Source organism: Canis lupus, chromosome 21 (genome assembly GCF_011100685.1).
Source record: "Canis lupus familiaris isolate Mischka breed German Shepherd chromosome 21, alternate assembly UU_Cfam_GSD_1.0, whole genome shotgun sequence".
Taxonomy (NCBI): Eukaryota; Metazoa; Chordata; class Mammalia; order Carnivora; family Canidae; genus Canis; species Canis lupus.
In genome coordinates this window covers 44,993,718-45,018,053 of record NC_049242.1, presented here as the reverse complement: position 1 = coordinate 45,018,053, position 24,336 = coordinate 44,993,718, and the positions used below count along the sequence as shown (strand labels likewise).

The window sequence follows — 24,336 nt, the reverse complement described above, 5'->3', positions numbered from 1 at the left end:
AAACGCTACAAAAAAAACAAAAATGACTGTGAGCAATGAATGAGTTGAATCTGTAGAGGTGCATGACAATCATCTGGTGATGATGGTAGTTGTGACAATGAATAAGCTAAATACAGACTAAAATCTTACCTAATGTCTTAAAAAAATAATGACAATGTTTACTTAATTTGAAAACAAATACTCTTGCCTTATTGCTATCTCAAAAAATTCAAGAGTCTTTAAATAGCATCTAAATTTGCCAAAGAGTTGACTTTGTTTGGTTTTTGCACTCAACCAAGTTCTAAAGTTAAGTTAATAGAGTACAGTGGCCATGGGATTCAAACCACAAAGATTGGGTGTGAGTATTAACTCTAAGGCTTACTGGTTGCATTATCTTGGGAGGTTATTCTATAAAATCTAATTTTTCTGAAGAGAGACAAAAGCGTATACCTTGCAATGTTTTGGTGAGGATAATCAAACAGAATAATATTTATTCTTATTCTTAGCACAGTGTGTGGCACATAGGAAAGACTTGCCCAAGGTTAACTTCATTATTTTTTTATTTTTTTTATTATAAATTACTTAAGATTGTCTTCATTCGGCTTAGTCTATAATAATTAATTTTTTTTTCTAAAAACATTTTTCCGTGTGTAGACCAATTAGGTCTCAGTCACTATACTAAGCACTACAAAAACTCTGGAATAAAAAAAATTACTGCTTGTATAATATGCATAATTTAAAGCAGTCCAATTATAATGAGTATATATTACATATTTTATCATTTATACTATATCGGAGACCACTAATTATAAATCAATCTAAATCAAGTGCCAGTTTAGGCCAATTTAACCAGCACATACAGAAACATAAAGCAGATATTCTACAGCTACCACAAGTTTGTGCTAAGTATAAGGCTTAGGTAACAATTATATTAAAATGTGTCATTCTGTGAAATGGCAAACACCTTACCATTAATTTTCCTGTCTCTGAGAATATAATAATTTAGATGAGTCCATCTCTAATAAATTACTTAGGTGGATTATGTACTATATATTTTAGAAGATCAAATAATTGAGTGCTTGTCTTTGTCAGAATGATTAAAAAGAAAACTTTTAGTCTATTGCATTTGAACTAAAGCATAAATAAACTCATAAATTGAGTCATAAATGTACTCAACTTAAATCATTTTAATGATTCATCTTTTCATAAAAAAAACAAGAAAACTTTTACTTATACTGAAGTTTACAGTAGAAAACATTTTTTTTTTCCACTCTATCACTGAAACGTTCATATGGTCTTTTGCTTTGAGTTAGAAGAGGGGATTGCTTGCTTTCTTTGCTCTAAAAAATTCTTTTTGAAACAAATAAAAAGCTCTGCTGTCGATGGTAGTTATTATGCAAAAGGATTTATCATTGGATTTTTTAAAAATAATCAAAGCCATCTCAAAGAGAGGCATAATGCAGAACACCTCTGGGGACAGTAACACAGATCCCTATTCAAAAATATGTGACAAGAGACTCAATCGTATAACCTAGATTCTATAAAAATCTCATGGGCATCAAATGTCAAATGGAGTGCTGCTAGCTCCAGGAATAGAAAATGAGGTCTTCCACTAAAGCAAAGGGTAGAATTTCAATGTCACAATTTTGCAAGGATAAAATGCATTCAACCATAAATGTATAATTTAGCTAAACATATTAAGTTTTAACACACGGGCAAAGAAATGAAAGCATGAAAAGCTGTAATGTCTATTTGATATCTATACAATAGAGACTACAATATTCACACTGGTTTTGAAGGAAACGGGTTTTTAGATTTGTATTTAGGAGGGAAATTTGAAAAAAATATTTTTAGCTGAATATCATTGAACTATGAAAGTACCATGAATTAATAGTTGTCTATCTTCCTAGAATTGAGAACAAGTTCAAATACTCAGAAAGAGTGGTATGATAGAAAATACAATAAACTAGAAGTCCAAGGATGGGTTCTAGTCGAGGCTGTATAATTGTTCATCTCTCAAACAGGCATCTTGCCTTCTACTTACTCTTCCTTATGAGTTGGTTTTATGGTTAAAAGTACTTGGTACACAAGACAAGCACTCAATAAATGTTACTCCCTTGGTACATAAGTAGGGTCCACTGACCAGCAGCTCTGGCCTCAGTGGGGAGCTGAATAAAAATACAAATTATTGACTCCCTCCCAAAACTTATTCATCCGAAATCTCCATTTAAACAAGCTCTCCAGGTGATGAGTATGCACTTCAATGCTGGTGAAGCACTGTACTAACCGATGCTGCGTATTATAATAAACATCAGTTACGATTCCTCTGCTTTGTTAAAAACATTCAAATGTGCTCTGCAAATGTTTCAGATAATAGTTGGTGATGATGATGATGAACAGAAGGAAAATAGTTCATGCTTTGGATTAGGCCTTAATGAGTATCATGGGCTCCTGCCTAGGATTAATAAGGTACAAAAGATGCTTCCCAAAAAGTGAAGGGCTAGTCACAAACTGCTCCCTATATCATGTCATCCCTGGTAAGACTCCTGCAGAAACCTTTGAGTTTCAAGGCTAAGAGGCAATTTAGGGGCCTTAAAACTGATCTTGGGGAGGCTAACGAGAAGTAAAGGCAAAGAAGCTCACCAGCTCATGAATGATGAGTGTGTGTGTATCCAGATTTCTCAGAACCACCAGTCACATTTAGAATAGGCTATAATAGACATATATTCAGGTAAACAAGAATAATTCGCTTATATTCTCATCAGTTATAGAGGATATATAGAATAAAATGTAGTTAATTGCTTATGCCACTAAGTTGGGAAATGTCCTGGAACAAGTAGTGCCCTTCCTTTCTCCAGACCCAATCTTATGTTAAATTAATAGATAAAGCCACAAATACTCAGAACAGCAATAAGAGGCAAGAATCTTTTCTAATTTGATTTATATTTATGTTTTATTTTTCCTCCTGCTTGAAATAATCATATGAACTTCTAAAATTGTTCAAACAGAGCATAACTTCCTATAACACAGGGGCATGATCCCTGGAGGTAAAAGGAGCAGAATTCAAATTCCAGCTGGGCCCTTGAGAAGTGGACATGGGGAAAGTTATTTAATTCTCTGGGTTCCAGCATTCTCATTTATGAAATGATGATTGTTGGAGGAATAGATACGATAATGTGTGTGCTACTTGGTAACCACTATTGAGCACATAGCTACTATTATTGAATATTGTGCAGCAAAAATTTGATTCTGGAAAAGCTGGAAAGCCATCCACTTCCCTCATTCAACTCTGCCTCCATTGAGTCTTGATATGATTATCATTCCAGGGAGACATTTAGCCCTCAATCAGATTCTATATTGTTTTCTCTTACATTTGCTTTGGCATATGGCAAATGGCTAAATTTGGGAAGAATATCTGAGTTCAAAAGTAAAAAAGTGAATCGAGATGCCAATCAATCAACTTTAAGAACAAGTGTTAAAAAAAAACGAAAGTCTAAAATAAATTATCCCTGGTAAAGAAACTGAATATGAATAACCCAAGTGCTGACTGGGTATCTTGAAATTGCTGTCCCATACTAATAAAAGTAGCATAGCTTTTTTTCCACAGAAATACTCTAAGAGTCCTCAATACAAACAAGAAATGACTTATCAAACACTGGAAGGTAGGCAGAGATTTTTTTTCTGATATATCAGGTGACTTTAAAGTATAAAATAGAAAACACTGCTTACAACTCTACACATAATCCTTAAGTTTCGGCAGCAATACCAAACTAATACTGCAGCTAGATCAGTGCTTGATCAATGTTCAATAAAACAGAGGATTTTGTAAAAACTGCTCATCAGAGTCATGCATCAACAGAAGACAGTGCCACACAGCAAACACGAACACAGAAAATAAAAACAAAGAACAAATCACACACATTTGCATGCTAGCACAGCAGAGAGCAAACCCTTTTCTTGCTGAGTAGATTCTTTCTCTGAGAAATAGATGAAGAATAGTCACTGGCTTCCAAATCCTACAATCATCCAATAACATCATGATATTGACACAATTAGAGCAAATAAAAATTATGCATTTTTAAAGTATTTCCCTCCCATCCCTTTTTCTTCCCCATCTCCCAGCTCACCACAACACATACAAAATTAAGCAACGTAAATAAGCTCGGGGAGAAATAATTATATTTGACAAATTTCTAAATTAGTACACTAACGTAAATTACAAATAATCCGCGACAAAAGAATATCACTAATTGAAGGAAAGAGTTTCTTACTTAAATTGTCTTAGAAAGATTCATATAAGAGCATCAACTTTAGGATTCATTACTCAGAATTTTTTAAGATTGAGAATCAATCATAGAGTTTTGGTCTTAAATGATAAAAAATGAGCCAAATCAAAATATTCAGCATTGTGTTAGAATAGGCTATTAAAGCATTTAACCTTGGAAAAATATACATTTACTATCAGGAGGAATATTGATACATTCTATTAACTTTTATACCTCTATCAAACTGAAAACAGAAATACTTTCACACCTGGAGTCTTCTAAATATTTTTTTCTTCACCATTAAAAGTAAAGTTCACTTCTTTAACAATAATTTTTGGGGAAGCATTTTGCCTTTAGGCTGATAAACCACATACTATTATATTCAAGGAAACATTCATGTTCATCTCTTTAACCTAAAGCATATCCTAAACATTTTTAAGGAATCCAGTGAAACCAATTACAAAATATGAAAAAAAAATCTCCATTAGTCACTGACTGATAATCAGCCTGGTTTGAACAGTGGGGGTTGTGGCTGAGCAGGACGTGTAGACCTGAAATGTTAAGCATGTTCCACAGAGCACACAAAGGGCCATGTCATCTGTTCTTACAGTGGCATCAAAGTCTATAATCACTGGAAATGTCAGTTTAACCTCAGTAGTGCAAAATAGCCATTATAACTCTCACTATGTAAAATCTTATGTCAACAAATAACTATCTTCTATGCAAATTGGTTCGAATTATATCTTAGTATAAATAAAATTAATTGTTCGTGCTTCACATTACATGCCACACCTGTTTTGCTCTCCAAATTTTGTTAATAATGGAAAAAGAAAATGATACAATTTATGGAGTAATTACTATTTATCTTTCCTTCAAATTCTGAATATATTTTACTGTTACTTACTAGATATAAATTTGTGGCCTCATGTTCATAGTATAATGTAAGTTTTCTATATTATTTATTTATTTATTTAATTTATTTTTAGTTTTCTATATCCTTAAGTAGTCTAAAGAATATTATTTTTGGTTGGTATCCACGGATGACTCTAGTTTAAGATTCCACTAAACGTCATCGATTCCATTCATTTCCATTTGTTTTACTATTATAAAAAACATTTCAGTGGACATTCTGGTGCCTGCCTCTACTTATTTCCTTTGAATAAACTTTTGGAAGTACACCAGTTTGACAAAAGAACATGAACACTTGTGAGTCTTTGATACATGTCAAATTGCCCTCTAAGGAAGGCATACCAATTTCTAGTTTTCTTCAGCAATGTATAGAAGATCCTATTTTCCTAAGTACTGAACAAAAAATGTTTAATTTTCTTAATCTCCATTAATTTTTATAGCTTTTATTTTCATTACTTTACTGCTAAAATGTCCAACATTTTCATATCTTTATTAGTTATTTCTAAATCTTCTATGACAAGGCTGTTCATGACCCTTATGCATTTTTCTATTGACTCATTTTGGAAACACTATTCAGGATATAGTGAATTTACGATCTGAGACTTGACATTTCACAGAGGAAAAATTATCAAGAATTTCATAGAAGATAAACTACGGGTTATACTCTGTGTGAGACTGTATTGTGTGGCCTCAGAAGTTATCTGCCAAGAATCAAAAAAGGTAAGAAACATGAGAGAAGCATATGGAATAGGGTGCGATCCATACTCCCCAGTTCATCCCTGGCATACCTTCCCCACCACTGAGATTTCTTGTCATTAGCTGTTGGGGAGAGAGGACAGATTGAGTGAGTTGTGAATCAAGATCCCCTTGCAAATAACTGTACAAAAAAGCACTGCAACAGAGGGGACCATATCAGTTGCCACAAAGATAAGAATGCTTTATGCAGGCAAAGACCTTTGAACAGCTAAAGACAGAAGCCTCTTGATACACACTCGGTACAGTGATCTACTTTATCATTCACTCAAACAGATTTTTCCCCTTCATCAGGGCATCTTTTCATTTTATTTGCTGTTCAAAACACTGGGACACAAAGGATGCACTTCATCTTGTGTGCTACTGAAATGAAATCTTGAGGTAGGAAAAAAGAAAAACCCTTGTCCTAAATTCCCTTTCAAAAGTGAAGTGTGAAAAGACATCAAGCAGAGTACACAGTGTTATTGTTGCAAGAAAGTCAATTCTGCAATACAGAGTCCAAGGCCATCAGCAGTGACTCAATCACTTCCTTACCTACAGTGAATAATAAGAAAAATCCAAGAAGAAAGGGTTCCACTTGGGGAAATGGAATTTCTCGTTGTCCTTCCTCTTGATTATCATTAGCATCTATGGGCACAGCTGTTTCCTTTCTCTGAATAATCCTAAAGTCAATGCTATAATATTGGCTCCCTTCTTCTCTCTCTACAGGGCCTATTACACCTCACCTCGTCTCCTATTCTGAGCAGCAGAAATCTCAAATCTGTCTTTTCACTGAGCAGCAAACCAGAAAGCCTATCTGCTTTAGTTTGGTGCTGAGTGGATTAAAAATTACTTGAAAACTTGGTCTCCTTAAACCTTCTTGGATATATAAATACATCTTAATTGCAAGTTATAAGCTAAGTTATAATATAGACGATAATTAAAATGAAAGATGTTTAAACAAAATACTCAGTAGCAAAAAAAAAATACTCAGTAGCTATCATGTATAAATTATCTTGGACTTTCTTTTTATAAAGTCAGGGTTTTTTTTTTTTTTTTTTTCCAAACAGAGTGAAGAACTAGGCCATTTCAAAGTTCATCCTGACATAATTTTATATGCCGCAAAGTATGTATTTATATACCGGGGCCATTATTATACAGTTGCTTTAGGCTTTATTGTTTCAAGATAAAATGTATTACTTATCTGAAGGAGGTTTTAAAAATCCATCCAAGCCTCTTGGTTTCCAGCTGAAAGTTTTATAGGTTCAACTAACAAAAGAACTCAGAGGCAGTGAGAAAATTGAGATAAGATCCTATTCCCACTGACAGCTTCTAGTCACCCACCTTGGCCTATGGTGGGTGCTTCGTATTTTTGCCTTTTTCAAAATTTTATGTAAATTGTAGTTAGTTACTACCTAATGTAATATCGGCTTCAGGAGTAGAATTTAGTGATTCATTACTTACCTATAACCTCCAGTGCTCAACACAAGTGCCTCCCTTAATGCCCATCACCCACTTTGCCCATTCCCCACCAACCTCCCCTCCAGCGACTCTCAGTTTGTTCTCTGTGGTTAGAAGTCTCTAATGACTTTTTTTCCCCCATGTTCCCCTACATTCATCTGTTTTGTTTCTTAAAGATGCTTCTTAAATGAAAACCTGTTCAATAAACACATTCATGAACAATAGAGCAGTTTCCCAGGGGCATCTGGGTGGCTCAGTGGTTGAGCATGATCTGGGGTCCTGGGATCGAGTTCTGCTCCCTGCATGGAGCCTGCTTCTCCCTCTGTCTGTGTCTCTGCCTGCCTCCTTCTGTGTCTCTCATGAATAAATAAATAAAATCTTAAAAAAAAAAAAAAAAAAACAGAGCAGTTTTCCCATTTGGCAGTTCTTTAAGCAATGCAGGGGCACTTTAGAATTCTAAATCATGATGTTGTTTGCCCACGTAAGAAAAGTATACTCCTAGTGACTAAGATCTGAATTATTTATTTATTACTCATTCATTTGATCTTTCAGAGGTTTTTATTTTTTGTTTTCGTTTTTTTTTTTTTGCAAATAATTCCATCATACTCCCTCCCTATAATTCTTCACTCATTAGTTTCCTATAAACCTGAAAGTTAAAATTTATTTGTAAAATTGCCATCAGATTGAAATAGGGCTACATCCCTCCACACACATCTTCCACTAAGTTTGGTTAATTTTAATGTGAGAAAATAGTAAGAGCAGTCAAAGTCCCTTTTCTATAGCAATCATTTCAGGAGCACACTGCGTACATAGTAGGCTACTGTGCAATTATTCTAGTTTATTTTTTCTATCAGGTATAAAGTGTTCTCCTAATCTAAATCCATATCATCTTCTCTGTTGAGAGAATTCTCAGAAATTGTATACCCATTCTCTCTGAAGGATCCTCAGTTTACTTCCACGCTAATATTTGGTATGATGTGATTTGGTGAACTGATTTTTTAAAGCCTCAGGCAAAACAACCCAGGCTCCCCTCCTTTTCCCACAGAGGTCTCCTTTCTCCACTCAGTTCTATTTCATTAGAATGGGACTTTAATTCCAATACTCTCCATATGGGAGCCGTCCTGGTCAGAGCTGATACAGGAGGGCTGGACATTTAACAGTAGCCTAACAAGGAATGTCGAAACACTGTTGAACAATGTACGTTTTCCCCCAAGGAAATACAAAAGCTTGTTTTATGGTCTGGAAATGGCTTTGCCAAAATTCAATCATAAGGTAAAATAAGACAAGAACCCCACAATTATCTGGGCAGGTTTAGATGCTAAGGTATCTATCTTTTGTTTCACCATCTTCAATTATCCCAATCTCCTGCTTGCGTACCTGATTTTTAGCTCACTAAAAATAGATCAATGAGTAGACTTCCATTTCAACAAACATAGACTTTATAGGAAATGGCGTTTCATCCTTCTGTAGAGGTAAGACAATAGTGCCTTTATGTCTGGAGCATATACAGCTCCCCTTCAAGTCCAGCTCGAGCCTAATGGTAAAATATAAGCCTACATTTTCTGAATATCCCCAATTTTGCATTGTGTATACTTGACTTCAGCTTAGAAAGACTTGTGCTACTTATATTCCTACCCTTTCATGCACAAAGTGACCAATAGTAAAAGGGCATGCATTTTTCTACCTTCAAAGATTAAGTTTACAACCAACCCGTAAATTTACAACAAACTGAATTTTTCAAAGTTAACAATCTACGAAATGACATCACACAAAAAAATTTTGATAGTTATACTGACAAAGATACATAATAATTTCATCAGCTAAAATTCTGAAGGAAATACATACCCAAACCTTCCGATTCAAATAGACATGTTTCATCTACCCCTAAATCTCGGCACCAGGATAAGAAATTTGCTGTATTGTCTCGGGCAAAAAAGGAGCCTGAGGGTGCAGTGGCTTTGCATGGAATCTTCTTCAAGGGTAGATTCTGAAAAACAAAGAAAGCTCACTCTGATGGAATGTCTAGCAAAGTCATCACAGTGACACATTAAATATACATTTATGTTCTCAACAAAATGTTTGGAATGACCTCATGTCAATAAATAGGTCAATGGAGAAATATAGAAAAAGAAGTGAAATGCACATGAAACTTACTGGTCATTAAGAAACTATAAAAGAGGGCAGCCAGGTGGCTCAGCGGTTTAGCATCGCCTTCAGCCCAGGGTGTGATCCTGGAGACCCGGGATCGAGTCCCACATCAGGCTCCCTGCATGGAGCCTGCTTCTCCCTCTGCCTGTGACTCTGCCTCTCTCTCTCTATGTTTCTCATGAATAAATAAATAAAATCTTAAAAAAAAAAACTATAAAAGAAGGCGATTGGTTTGGTCAATTGGTTAAGCATCTGCCTTTGGCTCAGATCAGGCTCCCTACTCCACAGGGAGTCTGCTTCTCCCTCTGCCTCACCCCCTACTCATTCGCTCTTTCTCTCTCAAATAAATAAATAAAATCTTAAAAAAAAAACTATAAAAGATCTGTGTAGGTAAACAAATCCTTGCCTTTTTTACTATCTAGTAATAAATACATGTTAAGTTCCTTCCCCAGCTCATATTGCCTCTTTTCTCGCTTTTCTATTTTTGTTTTGTTTTTTGGTCTTACGTTTCATCCAAATATTCTACCATAATTTTTAAAAATTATTTATAAATGTATTTTCCATTTGTGAAAGAAGAATGAAGCACGACTATATGAATTTACACAATATGTAACACACAAGCCTGCATTTTTATGTGCATACATACATAGACATATCAATATGTTATATTATTAATGATTTACATTATAAAATGTAATTCTGTTGGATTCCTGCTATCTGACCTTGAAATATATTGACATTCTGCATCATTTTTCTCCTGGGATAAGAAAATGCTTAAGGGGAACCTGGATGGTTCAGTTGGTTAAGCATCTGCCTTCGGCTCAGGTCATGACCCCAGAGTCTTGGGATCAAGCCCTGCATTGGGCTTCCTGCTCAGTGGGGAGCCTGCTTCTCCCTTTGCTCCTCCTCCTGCACATGCTCTCGCTCTCTCTCTATATATATATAATAAATAAATAAATCATTTTTTAAAAAAGAAAATACTTAAGGGAGGGTGTGAACCTGGACAGACTTTTTTATTAAGAGTCTGTCACAAATTTTAGCCAAGAAATATCAACTGGCACCATACCAATTTTTATAAAGAGTTGTATGGTCTTTTTTTTTTAACAGAACGGTAACCAGTTTCCATGGCATTCCAGGAAGGCACAGAATGCAATTCTCTGTGATGTGAAAGACTGAGCAACAGATTTGGATGATGTGGGTTACATAGGGCTTCACCTCAAAGAGAGGAAAGATAAAGGGAGAAGCACCTAATGACTTAAGTTCGTAAAATGTTTCCTCCATTCACTGAGAACCAACAAACAAAAGCAAAATGTTGTTGATTGTTGAACTCATTCGCAAGAATGGTTATAGAAAATGAGATAGTGGCCTTAGAGGATTGGTGAAGTCCTGCTAACATCATACTATTACTAGAGTTCTTCATGTCCAACAATTTTATGGCCACATAACTAAAACATTCAATTACTATATCACTTAATGTCTGTGTCTGTCCAGTCTCAAAGGTCTATTTCTTTCTTGTGGACTGAATCTAATTTAGAGGAGACATAATCAAGATTTTTGCATGAATACACAAATATTTGTATAGCCATATATTTTAGGCATGACTGATTTACAAATCATATATAAGGTTACTTGTGTAGTAATGCCTCCTTAACCATTTTAGTTAAGTAATTGTTTTCAAAATGATTTTTTACATAAGTTGTAAAAATCATCAGAAATAGCATAAGATCTCCGTTATAAAATATTCACAAACATCAGTCAGTATTTATTAAAATTAAAAAATATATATCCTTAAATCTAGCAATTCACTTCTAAGAATATATCCCAAAGACATCATAGCATTAGTGCTTAAAATAAAATATATGTATGTATTTTATATATATATTTATACATATATATATTTGTTAAAACAATGACTGAACAAAAAATATAGAAATAAGAATATGTCAAAAGAGGGCTGATGGAATAATATATAGTATACATACAATGGAATTCTATGCAATCTTTTAAAAAGAGTAAGATAGGGGATCCCTGGGTGGCGCAGCGGTTTGGCGCCTGCCTTTGGCCCAGGGCGCGATCCTGGAGACCCGGGATCAAATCCCATGTCGGGCTCCCAGTGCATGGAGCCTGCTTCTCCCTCAGCCTGTGTCTCTGCCTCTCTCTCTCTCTCTGTGTGACTATCATAAATAAATAAAAATTTTAAAAAATAAAATAAAATAAAAATTGTTTAAAAAAAATAAAAAATAAAAAGAATAAGATAAATGTATATATGTTGAATCATATAGATGTTCAGCATGTACCTGTAGGCAGAAACAAAAAATTTGCAAACAGATATGTATATCACAATTTCATTTTGTGGTCATATGTATATGTGTACATACACACACACACACACACACACACACACTATATGTCCACTTTTCAATTTGACCTAAGGAAGTACTACTAAGTTTTGAGTGTTGCCTAGGTGTTTGAGAAGCCTAAAGTCATCAAGATGAAATCTAACATCAAAAAATTGGAAGCCAAGTAACTTGTGCAGAAGGAATACACAGAAAACTTGGGGTGGTTTAGTTAGAGTATAATTAGAGGAGGGTGTGCATAGGTAGATTTTTCTGGTTTTCAGAAATTGAATTGTAATTTTTTTGATGTGCTATTTCAATTTTTAGTAGCAAATGTGTATGTAGAGGATCTTATTAAAATTGAGACTTATTTGAATAAAAAAATATGTGTATATATACACACTATATATGTGTGTGTGTATACATATATATGTGATATATAAGATTAAGTTGCATATAAATATATTTATAAATATGAATATTGTACTCATTTTTATAATATTAGTTTCAGGAAAATTTGCAAGAAGGACATGCACCAAATTGATACTAATTACCTTGGAGGAAGGTGATTGATGCATAGTTTCATTTACCTCGTTACATAATTCCAAAATAAGTAGGAGGATTTTAAATGACTTTTAAATCTTATCAGTATTTTCAGATTAAATAATTAAAATTGGTAAACTGTGTCAAACAAAACATAAGAGAGGATTTGCTGGAAACAAAAATCTCTACACGATGACTATAAAGCTTTTTTATGATATGACTAAAGCCAAGGTCATCTCTAAGAAAAGAACATAAATAGATTAAAATACAGAGCCATGTTAAGATTTACCACCTCTATCCCTGAGTGGGGAAAGAAAGAAACATGTAAAGCCACTTAAAGCCCAGAAATGAGTTTGCATATAGGAAGTATAACCTAGAATTATGAACTCTCTGACACTGCTAAGGGCACCTAAGGACATAAGGCTCATGGCTTGTGTAGCAGAAAGGAATACAATATCCATATTGCACTCAAGAAGCTAGAGATTGATGTGACACTTAATCTATCAAGGGACACATTTTGAGAGAATACCCGCAAGCAACAAGCCCTCAAAAATCATTCAGTCTACTATTTAAAAACTTACAAGGACAAGCACCGAGCATAGAAGTGAAAATGGCATTCTTCCCTTAAGAGCTTGTGATCTGCACAAAGTTATTTACATAACACACATCTGAGGATAAGTATTTAAAATTCATTCCTATTCAAAGACACGGAGGTTATTTTAGGACAAATAAAACAAAAGCTGGCTATTGATAGTTCATAATTTAGGGACTCCCAATGCAGAGGAATTCAATAGCAACAGCAATTGAACAAAGTGGTAGTTAAGTGATTTATGGGATATCTGTTTCTGTTCTGGAGGTCAGATTTAGTGCTTCCATGTCCCCTGAAGACTTAGGACACTGTAAATAGTGTGAATGGAAGCTTCCAGTCCTCAACCAGATGAAATGTTTTATTTGGTAAAATTGTTACAAGTCATCCTCATTATTTCAGATGACTAATGAACTGAGCCCCTCCCCCCCCACCCCTCACAGTACCTATAAAGCTCGTTACACATAGCCAGAAATAAGGATCTCTGTGCTTGGCAAAGAGCAGTAGCATGCTTGTAGGATCTAATATTCCTCCTGGTTGAACACCAATCACAAATCAAAGGGCTTTCCAGGGTTATGGTGCCATTTATAATTAAGAGCCTAAGGGCAAAAGTTTGACTTCATTTGAATTCAAGAACAAATGAATGATTTGTTCATTGATGATTCAATAATATCAGCACTCAATACCTTTAGAACTTAAATGTATTTTTGACATCTTTTACACAAAAGTCTTTATAAAGTTCTCAAAATCCTGGCAAGTGTATCTCTTCCAGGTCTGTGATCTTTTTTTTTTTTTTTAAATTTGTTAATTTCTCCAGGTTCTCATGAAAATCCTGGGGGGGAAGCCAGCTCTGGATCTCTTCGGTATCAACAAATGCAATAAAAACCAATAGATTGAGTGACAACTATTTTCTTGCTGATTTCCTTGCCAAGGGAATCCTGAGGATGAGTTTTAGAATACAGAACTGCCCTAAAACTCATGGATGTGTATACCTGAAAAGCTGAGAACTAACTACAGATATGGAGAGGAATACTTCTGATCTAAAGATATGGAGATTCGAAAGGGAACCTCCCCCACATGGCTCATCTGATATACCTTCCATATTACTTTTCCCTTCACTGCTCACCTCTTCAAATAACTCCTACAGCAATAGACCATCTTCAGTTATTTACCTATGTAATTTTTTCCAGACAGCGCTGTTACATATTATGTCCTCAAAACCTGACTGATGACTGCATGCATGAACAGTAAGACTTGACCCCTCAAACTAGATTGTAATCAATATGGAGCAGGAGTAAACACTGTATTAGAGTTTTTACATTCCAATGGGACACATTTACAGGGCCTTCAAAATTCACTAAATTCATAACATAACTTCTACATTAAATGAATTCCACAAATTAAGATATGTATAACTGAAAAATTTAAGTGACACCTCTGAACTATTTTTGAAAGTTAATGAATATAGAATGATGAGTAGAGAATAATTGCCATGCTGAACTGAGATTGGGTAAAAATTTAGGCTCACTTACTGGCAGGAGTCACACTACTGTTGCCCAGCCTCCAGGGTGTGGGATTCAATTTTTTGCATTAGCAAAATGAGAAGTGACTACTAGTAAACCATCACACAGGTGCACATTAATTTCTCTATTATCAAGAATCTAATGTTTACCTTATTTCTGTCAGGGGGACTAACTCGGAATATGTACTCATGGCCCCCAATATACTTATAGACTGGATGATTAACATACAAAAAATGGTTTGAATTCCAAAAGTGCCTTCCCTTTCCTTTCAGGCAATAAGCAAGTTAGGTTGCAAAAAGAATTTAAATTTAGTTCCAAAGGCTTTTAATTTAATCCATTATCTGCTGGGGTTTTGGAGTCCAATTCCTGAGTTCAGACTCAGCTAACTCACCTTCTTAGGATGATACTTTGGGAAAATTACTTAGTGTTTCTGTATGTCACTCTCCTATTCAATGTACACAGAAAACAGTGCATCTCATCAGCTATGTGTGTGTGAATGTGAATTAAATAATATAACTCAAGTACAGAATTAAATGTTCCATGCAGATGACTTATTACCCCTGTGATCAATGCATGTAAAAATATGCCAAATTACCTATGATTTCCTTCTTTCATATCTTCTTGCAAATATTTCTTTTTGTTGTTGTTGTTGTTTCTGTTATGGGTACTAGGACTCAGGAAAAGACTGACAAACAATTTCCTTCTATCTTCACCCAAAAACTTGAACCTCACCTTTTGAATAGTTTTCCCATAGAACTTTCTGTGCTGGTGGCAATGTTTTGTATCCCCACTAGTAACTACTAGTGACATGGGGCTGTTGAACACTGGAACTGTGGTTGTAAATTTTACTTCACTTTAATCTATGTGAAATGATGAATGTAGTTCAACCTATTGTGGGATTCCTTTCACAATTTATGCAAATCAAACCATCATGCCATATGCCTTAAACATATACAGTAATGTATGTCAAGTATTTCTCACTAATACTGGGAAAAGACCCATTTAAACTTAAATAGCCATATGTGGCTTGTGGTTATCCTGTTAGCACATGCATAATCGGGAAAGGAAAGCCAGTATTTGGGGTTTGAGAGTCCAATATTTGACCACTGGACTAGTTTCCCTTGAACTGATACCATTCCCATGTCTTTTAACTACCCTCAAATCCAATAATTCCCCTGGATATAGCTACTGAGACACAAAACTATGTTGGTCACTTACAAAGAGTTTACTTCTATGCTGCAGAGTGCAACCTCTATGTCCTAGTTAAGGTTGTGAGCGTTACAGCTTCAAAAGGGCAGTAGTGATTATTTATAGTACTTATAGATCTATTTATAATTCTTATAATAGCCTACAGCTAGAGAACCAGGATCTTATTTACCGTTTTACTGCCATTGCACCAAATATAGAGTTTCATCTATTAGCAGTACTGACTTTTTTTTTCCTGAATCATATGATGGGTGGGAAAGGAGGGAATTAACACCGTGAGTGTAAACCATGCCTTAGGCACACAAAACTTACTTTCATACAGATTATCCTATTTAATTCTCAAAAAAATTGATGCCCTGAATTAGGTAGGTAATAGTTTCTCTATTTTTTCCAAGATGAAAAAATTGAGCTCATACATATTTAAAGTCAAATCATTCAATCCCTTATGCCCATAGACTTCTAACCGTTCTCTGACAGCTCACCGACGGCTGGAAGTTAATATATTTCAGCAGTTGATTTATTCCCCCTTTTTTTGGCCAGGTGACATTAAAATAAAGAATATGTACTCTCTTTCCCCTATTCAAACTACAAAGAAAATTGAGAGAATGCCCTCTCCACTTCTCTACATGCAACGAACTGAACATTTAATACTAGTAGTTTAAATAATCCATTCTTCACAAAAGTTTGAGGCAAGCTACTCCCTTTGATTGCATCGAGTAGACGTTTTAGATATAAAACAGAAGAGATACATTAAAGAAGATGTGGAAATTGCCAAGAACTAATATCTTTCTTTTTCCAAAGGGCATATAGAATGTACTGTTCAAATATGCAGGCAATAAAGTCACTCTTTCCATGATGGAAAGAATGTTTCCACTTGCATTGTCTTGCTGCTTTTAGTTCCCATATATATTTTACTGGGGAAAATCTCTCAATAAAATTATTTGAACATTCACGGTATCAAGGTATCTAAAAATAACTACCAAGTGGCTTTAGAAAGAATGAAAATGTATTCCTTAAGATCAAAATCATTAAAACAAAAAATAGGGCGAAAACACTTTCTGGTGCCACCAACCTCTGCAGGGGATTTTGCTATAGGGCCTCATGCCTCAGACAGGGTGAGCTGTGATTTAGTACAGTAGCAGATGAACTCACTTGATTGGATCCAAACTAGACCTCTCCTCTCCTTTCCTTCTCCAGATATATTCCACTCTAGAGAGAACAGGTCTTATAGCAAAATTTAGTGTGATCTTCATGTTCTGACGCCCTACAAATATTCACATAAATTTTAAAACTATGAAAAAAAAAAGTTTCTCATATCAGAATTCTGGTATACCCAGCCAAATCATGAGGAAATCACTTAAATAACAAAGACAGAAAAATATGTTAAGAATTTGAATTATCTGAAATTATCTGTCGGGATCCCTGGGTGGCGCAGCGGTTTGGTGCCTGCCTTTGGCCCAGGGCACGATCCTGGAGACCCGGGATCGAATCCCACATCGGGCTCCCGGTGTATGGAGCCTGCTTCTCCCTCTGCCTGTATCTCTGCCTCTCTCTCTCTCTGTGACTATCATAAATAAATAAAAATTAAAAAAAAAATTATCTGTCATTATGTAAATGATGCTAGTAATGAAATTCAAGCTTAGTGCTCAAACGTGAGGCTTAAAGGATGAGATCGATGATGAAAAGTTAAGATAAAAATGAGTTAAAAACTTACATCCACATGAAAACCTCACCTGGCTATTCACAGCACACTTTATTATTTAAAGCATTTATTTATTTAAACATGCTTAATTCATAATTGCCAAAACTTGGAAGCAAGCAAGATGCCCTTCAATAGGTGAACTGTCATACATCCAGACAATGGAATATTATTCAGCACTAAAAAGAAATGAGCTATGAAGCTATAAAAGACATGTTAGAACCTCCAATGTATATTACTAAATGAAAGAAGCCAATCTGAAAAGGCTCTATATTGCATGAGTCCAACTACATGACATTCTAGAAAAGGTAAAATTATAGAGACAGTCAGATAATTAAAGGTTAGGGAAAAGGGAGAGATGCATAGGAGATTCATCATGAGATTCACCACAAAGAATTTTCGGGGCTGTGACACTATTGTAAGATACTATCATGGTGGACATACATCATCACACATTGGTGAAAACCCATAGAATGCACAGCCCCAAGAGCGAATCCTAATGTAACCGTAGACTTCAAGTGATAATGGTGTCAAAGTAGGCGTAGTATTTGTAACCAAGCTACCATTCTCTTGCATTTCCTGCTCAATTGTGCTATGAATTTAAAACTGCTCTAAAAATTAAAGTATATAAAAGCGTTATTATTATGTTATTGATAGTTGTTTACAAGTATCGAATGCTTCACAAGGAGAGAAAAACATGGTGTTAAACAAAAATGCATTCTTTCCATTTTTATGTGCATTGTGCCTAATTTTACATATACACCCATATGGCAATCATTATATAAATGCTACACTACTATGGGAAGCTTCTGTTCTCCCAACTAAGTATTCACATATGACTGGACAGAGACTAGCTTCTTAAAAATTTCAGAAGTCTAGTCCTACACATTAAAATTCGGTTAACTGGTATGGCTAGTAATTTTAAATAGAAATAATTTAATCGGATTCACTTCAGCCCATCTGTATTAAATCACAACCCCACATCAGCTGTGACACTTAGCACCGGGAGACTGAAATAGAAAAAAGATAAGGCCAAGTTTCCTTTCTGGAAACCCGCAGTGTCCTACTTTGAAATCAATGTTTCATATGGTAAGAAATACAATCGAAGCTTAAGTATTTACGTGGTAGTTAAAATTTAACTCTGTGGGAAATGTCAAGGTGTGCATTCAACTTTGGGGAGGGGCAGATCTCACCTCATCCCAGGAAGGCCTTACAAAGGAGCAGCAATGTGCAAAATTGAAGGATATCAAATGCTTAACAGGCATAGAGATGAAGGGCAGTACATTCCATGAGGAGAAAGCTCTGACGCGACCTGGAGAAGCATGGGTGTTCTAGATGAGCGGGGAAATGCATGTAGAAGAGAAAAATGAAACCTGAAATGTCAACTGGGCCAGAATCACAAAGGGTATTTTATACCTAACAGGAATTACCAATACTATAATCCCAACCAGGATTGTTATAAAGTCAAAGGCTCAGAAGTGGCCATACAGATCAAATAAAGGAATGAAGTGCTAGCTCCAGGGGACTGTAAGGAGTGGTGGGGACTGTGCAAAACTGAAGAGCTCATGCCATGTCCAGGAGGGGCAGCCATATCTATTTAATTCTAAGTTGTTACCATAAATACTGTCTCAATGTTGTCAGACCTTTCATTTTTTTTATATGAATTTGGAAATCCAGATATTTTAATGTGAAAACTTCTGGATGCTGAATAACTGAATAGATAGACAGATGCATGTGGTTGCCTGCTTAAAATCTCAGTGTTCCCACTGGGGAGTAATGAAAAGATTTTGACGTTTTAAACGAAGAAGGAATCCAATGATATGTGTCCTTTGGAAAAATAATTATATGTCATTTATTGTTAAGGGTGAATGGAAGGAATGAGGAAAAAATTTTCAGTAATTCTATGAAAGTTAAAAAAAAAAAAGGTCTTTTTGTTCTGCTACACGCATCTTCAGAGCTGGAGTATCAGGACTGCATGAGTAAGGCTTCCATGGGAAGAAGAGAGGCTTACTCTGTGAACATGGAAGATTTCTCAGAGAAAGGGCTGTGGGATACCAGGCACAGCAGTCCCTCAGATTCTCAACAAAGTTAACAGTAATTGTTAACTATGAATTAATTACAGTGGCTTAAATGAAATTATGATAGTTTTAAAGACATTAGTGAGAATACATGTTTTGGGTCCCTTATTTTTTTTTTTTTTCCTACGTCCCTTCTAAAATTAAGATATTACATTAAGGAAACCAGCAAGAAAACTCTTTTAAAATGTGCCTTGAATTTTTCCTTCCCAGCAAACATTTTGTGCATGTCAAGACATCACGATTTATAATCATTGGCAGCAAATTCTGAGTTCACGTAGTCACTGATTCCAATATTTTAATTAAAACTACTTTTTGGTAGGCATCTGTAGAATAGTCAACAAAGAAAAAGCATTATTAGGAGTCCTAAGATTGTTTTCTGAATGGATTCCAGGAAACCCAACTTATTTTAGTGGCTAACGTACTTCCAAACACCTTTTGAGCAAAGATTCTCTCTCTCTCTCCCTCCCTCTGTCTCTCTGTCTCTCTGTCTCTCTCTCTCTCTCTCTCTCGTTTTGCTTTGCCTCATTGCACTGCAGACTTGGGGCACGCTGTACGTGTTCATCAACAGAGATATCTCTCTGGACTCTCAGTAAATTTGAAAGATAAGAATGTTTAACTTATAGTAAATCAAAGAGGCAAGGCTTATGCCTCGAAACTACCACTCACCAGCAATAAGACGCAGTCATCAAGAACAGTTACTTGCAAATTGAACACCAATAAAAAATAATTTTTTTATTTAAAAAAAAAGAACAGTTGCTTAATCTATTTAGCCTTTTCGAACCTGAGATCTATCATCCATAACATGTTTTGAGGGCTAAATGTTTTGGAAAGTGCCTAATACCAATCCTAGACCATTGCTTATCTTCAATTATTGTTAATGTTTTCAGATACATGTCTACATTCGTTTCTATTTACAAAGAATGTCCCTAGGAGAGCTGAAAAATAGTTACATTGTCACATCTGTAATTTCTATAATAAGCCTACATGTATTTAGGGGAAAAAAATTTTAAACAGATGGTCCACATTTGTATGGTGATTTAATTACGATTTGTTTTTATCCATCTTCTAATTTTTTTAAATTATTATTACGCTGTGCGTTCATATCTGTTTGCCACACTCTACAGTGGACTTTTCAAAAGGCAAATGTAGCTTCCCAGTGCTTTTAGGATATAGGCAAAGCTCCCTATAATTCAGCTTCCACTGTTTGTATTAGCCTTGTTCCTACCTGCTGACCTAGCACCATGACCTCTCAATCTCCCCTACAGGCCCACTAGCTTTTGCTCCCACCCTCGCATGTCCCCCATGCTCCCTCCCACCACACAGCCCTGACATATAAGGGTTCTCTCTACCTTTCTCTTACCTCTCTGCCCAACTAAATCTGCATACTCATTTGCTTATATTTTTTCTTGAGCAGAAATGTAAGGAGTGGTATGAGAAGGAGCCCACAGGGCTCATAATCCTTGGGTACCCATGCAGGCATAATGCATAGAAACCCATTATTTTTCTCCCATTCCTACTCTTCCTCTGACTTTCCAATTGTAAAATAAAGCATCACCATCCATTTCTTCACATCTGAAACCGGGGACCAATCTCCCTCACTTTTGCTACCCAATTCATCACCAAATCCTGCCAAGCCAAAGGAAAGGGGAGCAGATATGCCACCCCAGCATACGCCACTTTTGATATATTGACTCTTGAATTAAAGGTACTTGAGAAACAGCCAGAATATGGACAAACCCTCAGAGAGCAGGAGATAAATCTCCCATGTAAAATGTACCGTCCCTGTACCAGGAGGGCAGATGGCATCCTTATCACCAGAGAATGGAAATTTAGGGGCTAAGGAGTCTCTATAAACAAATCTTACGCTTCTTTACTTCTTCATCAGTATACTACCCCAAGTCCAAACCCTTTTGTCTTGTCAATTCTTCACAAAGGTATTGTTTCTTTGTCTAAAAAGTACAAAAGCTTCCTGCTTTGGTCCCTTCTTTGAGTCATATATTTTTATGGAACTCCCAAACTATGAAATTAAATTTGTTTTTCTCCTCTTAATCTGCCTTATGTCAGTTTAATTATTAGACTAGCCAAAGAACCTACAAAGGAAGAAGGGAAACGGTTTCCTATCCCGATCCCACCAAGTTTCAATAGATCTCAGAGCCATGTGCTTCATTCCCAGTACTACACTAGCATCTTAGGCTAATGGTCATCATCTCTCACCTGACCAGGGCAATAGCTTCCTAGGAGAGCTCTTCCCTTCCGCATTCACCTCTCCATCCCAATCCATTTACCACTCTGCAAATGTTATCTTTTTAAAAGATTTTATCATGCTCCTATTTAAAATACTTCAATAGCATAATGTTGTTCTTAATATAGAGGCCAATATCCAGTAGATTTAGCTCTGGTCTCATCTCCGGACACCAGTATTACATGCTGGCATCCAAACACCAGCTTTCCTTTAGTTCCTCAAAGTCACCATGCACCTCCACATCTGAGGGCTTTCCCAGGTGCATATTTTGTGTTTGGAATGTCCTAGATTCCTCTCTATCTATTTACCATTCCTGCTTCAGAATAATATAAAAGTCCTGGCACACCTATGTGGCTCAGTGGTTGAGCGTCTGCTTTTGGCTCAGGTCGTGACTGGGGGGTCCTGGGATTGAGTCCTGCATCAAGCTCCCTATGGGGAGCTTCCTTCTCCCTCTGCCTGTGTCTCTGCCTCTCTCCCTGTGTCTCTCAAGAATAAATAATAAATAAAATCGTTTTAAAAAAGGAATAATATAAAAGTCCCTTTTACAAGACTAAGTCAGGTTGCCTGCTTAAAGCCACTCATCAGCTTGGATTTTCCTATATTTATACATAACACAGTAATTATTCACTGTTAGCTTAATTATTAGCTTGATGTTATTCTTCCTTCCCTGCTACTCTATAAGGCACCCAGTCCTGCATATTTTAGATGTTTAATAAATGTTTTTGAATAATCGATTGAATGGCATCAATGTAATGTATGCTGTGGTGATACAACAGCACCTGCTGGTATCTGGTTTTTTTTTTTATATGTTCATATTTTATTTACTTAACTAGGTGGTAAGCCCTTTGAGAGGGGACAGGAATGCCCGCTCTTCTTGTTATCTATCAGTGTCTTGAATACATCACTCAAAAATGTCTATCAGTTGAAAATTCAGGATCATCTGTGAAAGACTTTACATAGGGAGGTCTGGGGAGACATTATGACCGAAAGACATTTGAGCAGAGACCTAAAGCGAATGAGGGACAACTCATACACATATCTGAGAAAGAGTAAGAAGATAGAAGAACAATTGCAAAGGGCCTGTGGTAGTTGGGACCTGATCGTTGGGTTCAAAGAACAAGGAGGTCATTATGACAGCATCACACAGTAGAGTGAGGGGAATGTCAGAGGAAATGGGATCAGATAGTTAGCTGGGGAACAGAATACATAGGGCCTGGAGGCGGTCATAAGGACTTTGGCTTTTAGTTGAAATAATGGTGCCATTAGATAATTTTGCACTAAGAAGTGGCATGATCTGATTTAAGTTTTAAATTACTTGATGATTTAATCCACGTTAAAGTTCTGACACAGAATAAGTACCTAGCAAATGCCTGCTTTATTATGACACCTCATGGCATTCAGGAAGTCTGAGAAAAAGATCAGATAGCTACTTCTCCAACTTTAAACAATGTTTAAATATAGCAAATATGACAACATGGAACAAAATATGAGTTGGTTCCTCATTTATGATTTTCAATATATATAATTTATACATATATATTTTTATATGTTTGCACTTGTATTTATTATATACATAGAAATATAAAGATTAATCTCTCCTGTCCTAATTTTCCCACTGTAGTTATTTAAAATCTGTTTATTCTGAGTTTTGCATGTCTATGATATTATTCTCACTAGATTGTGATCATTCAGAATAAGTTCTTGGTCTGGGAAGACCATGACTTGAGATGAGCAAAAATTATCTTTTAGTCTCCTCTATCTGAATTTTAATATTCTTTTATTATGAACATAATCAAACTACATAGCTTTCTCACCAACAGAAATTGTACATGTTTTTATTTTATATTACAAATGTTGCATATGTCTGGAAATATTACGTTTACTTTCTCCTATGCTTTAAAACTACAGCATTTTTCGGAACCCTCTTCCACTGTTGGTAGGAATGCAAACTGGTGTAGCCACAGTGGAAGACGGTGCGGAGGTTCCTCAAAAAATTAAATATAGAACCACCCTATGATCCAGTAATTGCACTATTGGGTATTTACCCAAAGACTACAAAAACACTAAATCGAAAGGGTATATGAACTCTTATGGTTACTGCAGCATTATTTACAGCAGCCAAAATATGGAAGCAGCCTAAGTGTCCATTGAAAAATGAATGGAGGGGCAGCTTGGGTGGCTCAGCGGTTTGGCGCCCGCCTTTGGCCCAGGGCATGATCCTGGGGTCCCGGGATCGAGTCCCATGTCGGGCTCCCTGCATGGAGCCTGCTTCTCCCTCTGCCTGTGTCTCTGCCTCTCTCTCTCTGTGTCTCTCATAAATAAATAAATAAAATCATTTTTAAAAAATGAAAAATGAATGGATAAAAAAGATGTGTATGTATACAATGGAATATTTCTCAGCCATAAAAAATTGAGCTCTTGTCATTTCCAACAACATGGACAGACCTAGAGAGTTTAATTCTAAGTGAAATAAACTAGTCAGAAAAAGACAAATACCCTGTAATTTCATTCATACGTGGAATTTAAGAAAACAAATGAATAAAGGGGAAAAAGAAGAGACAAACCAAAAAACAGACTCTTAACTATAGTGACAAACAAAAGGTTACCAGAGAGGAGGTGGGGGTGGGGT

At 35.8% G+C, this 24,336-nt stretch overlaps 1 protein-coding gene across 8 annotated transcripts in view; it reads right to left on the bottom strand.

The window, feature by feature from the left end:
- GAS2 (growth arrest specific 2) overlaps window positions 1–24,336 on the bottom strand; it is a 128,333-nt gene that overhangs the window by 70,720 nt on the left and 33,277 nt on the right. For all 8 annotated transcript variants that reach the window (XM_038569267.1, XM_038569265.1, XM_038569266.1 and 5 more), the window contains one exon: window positions 9,192–9,333. In XM_038569267.1, coding sequence (XP_038425195.1) covers window positions 9,192–9,333 — 142 coding nt within the window. The remainder of the gene's footprint in view (window positions 1–9,191; window positions 9,334–24,336) is intronic.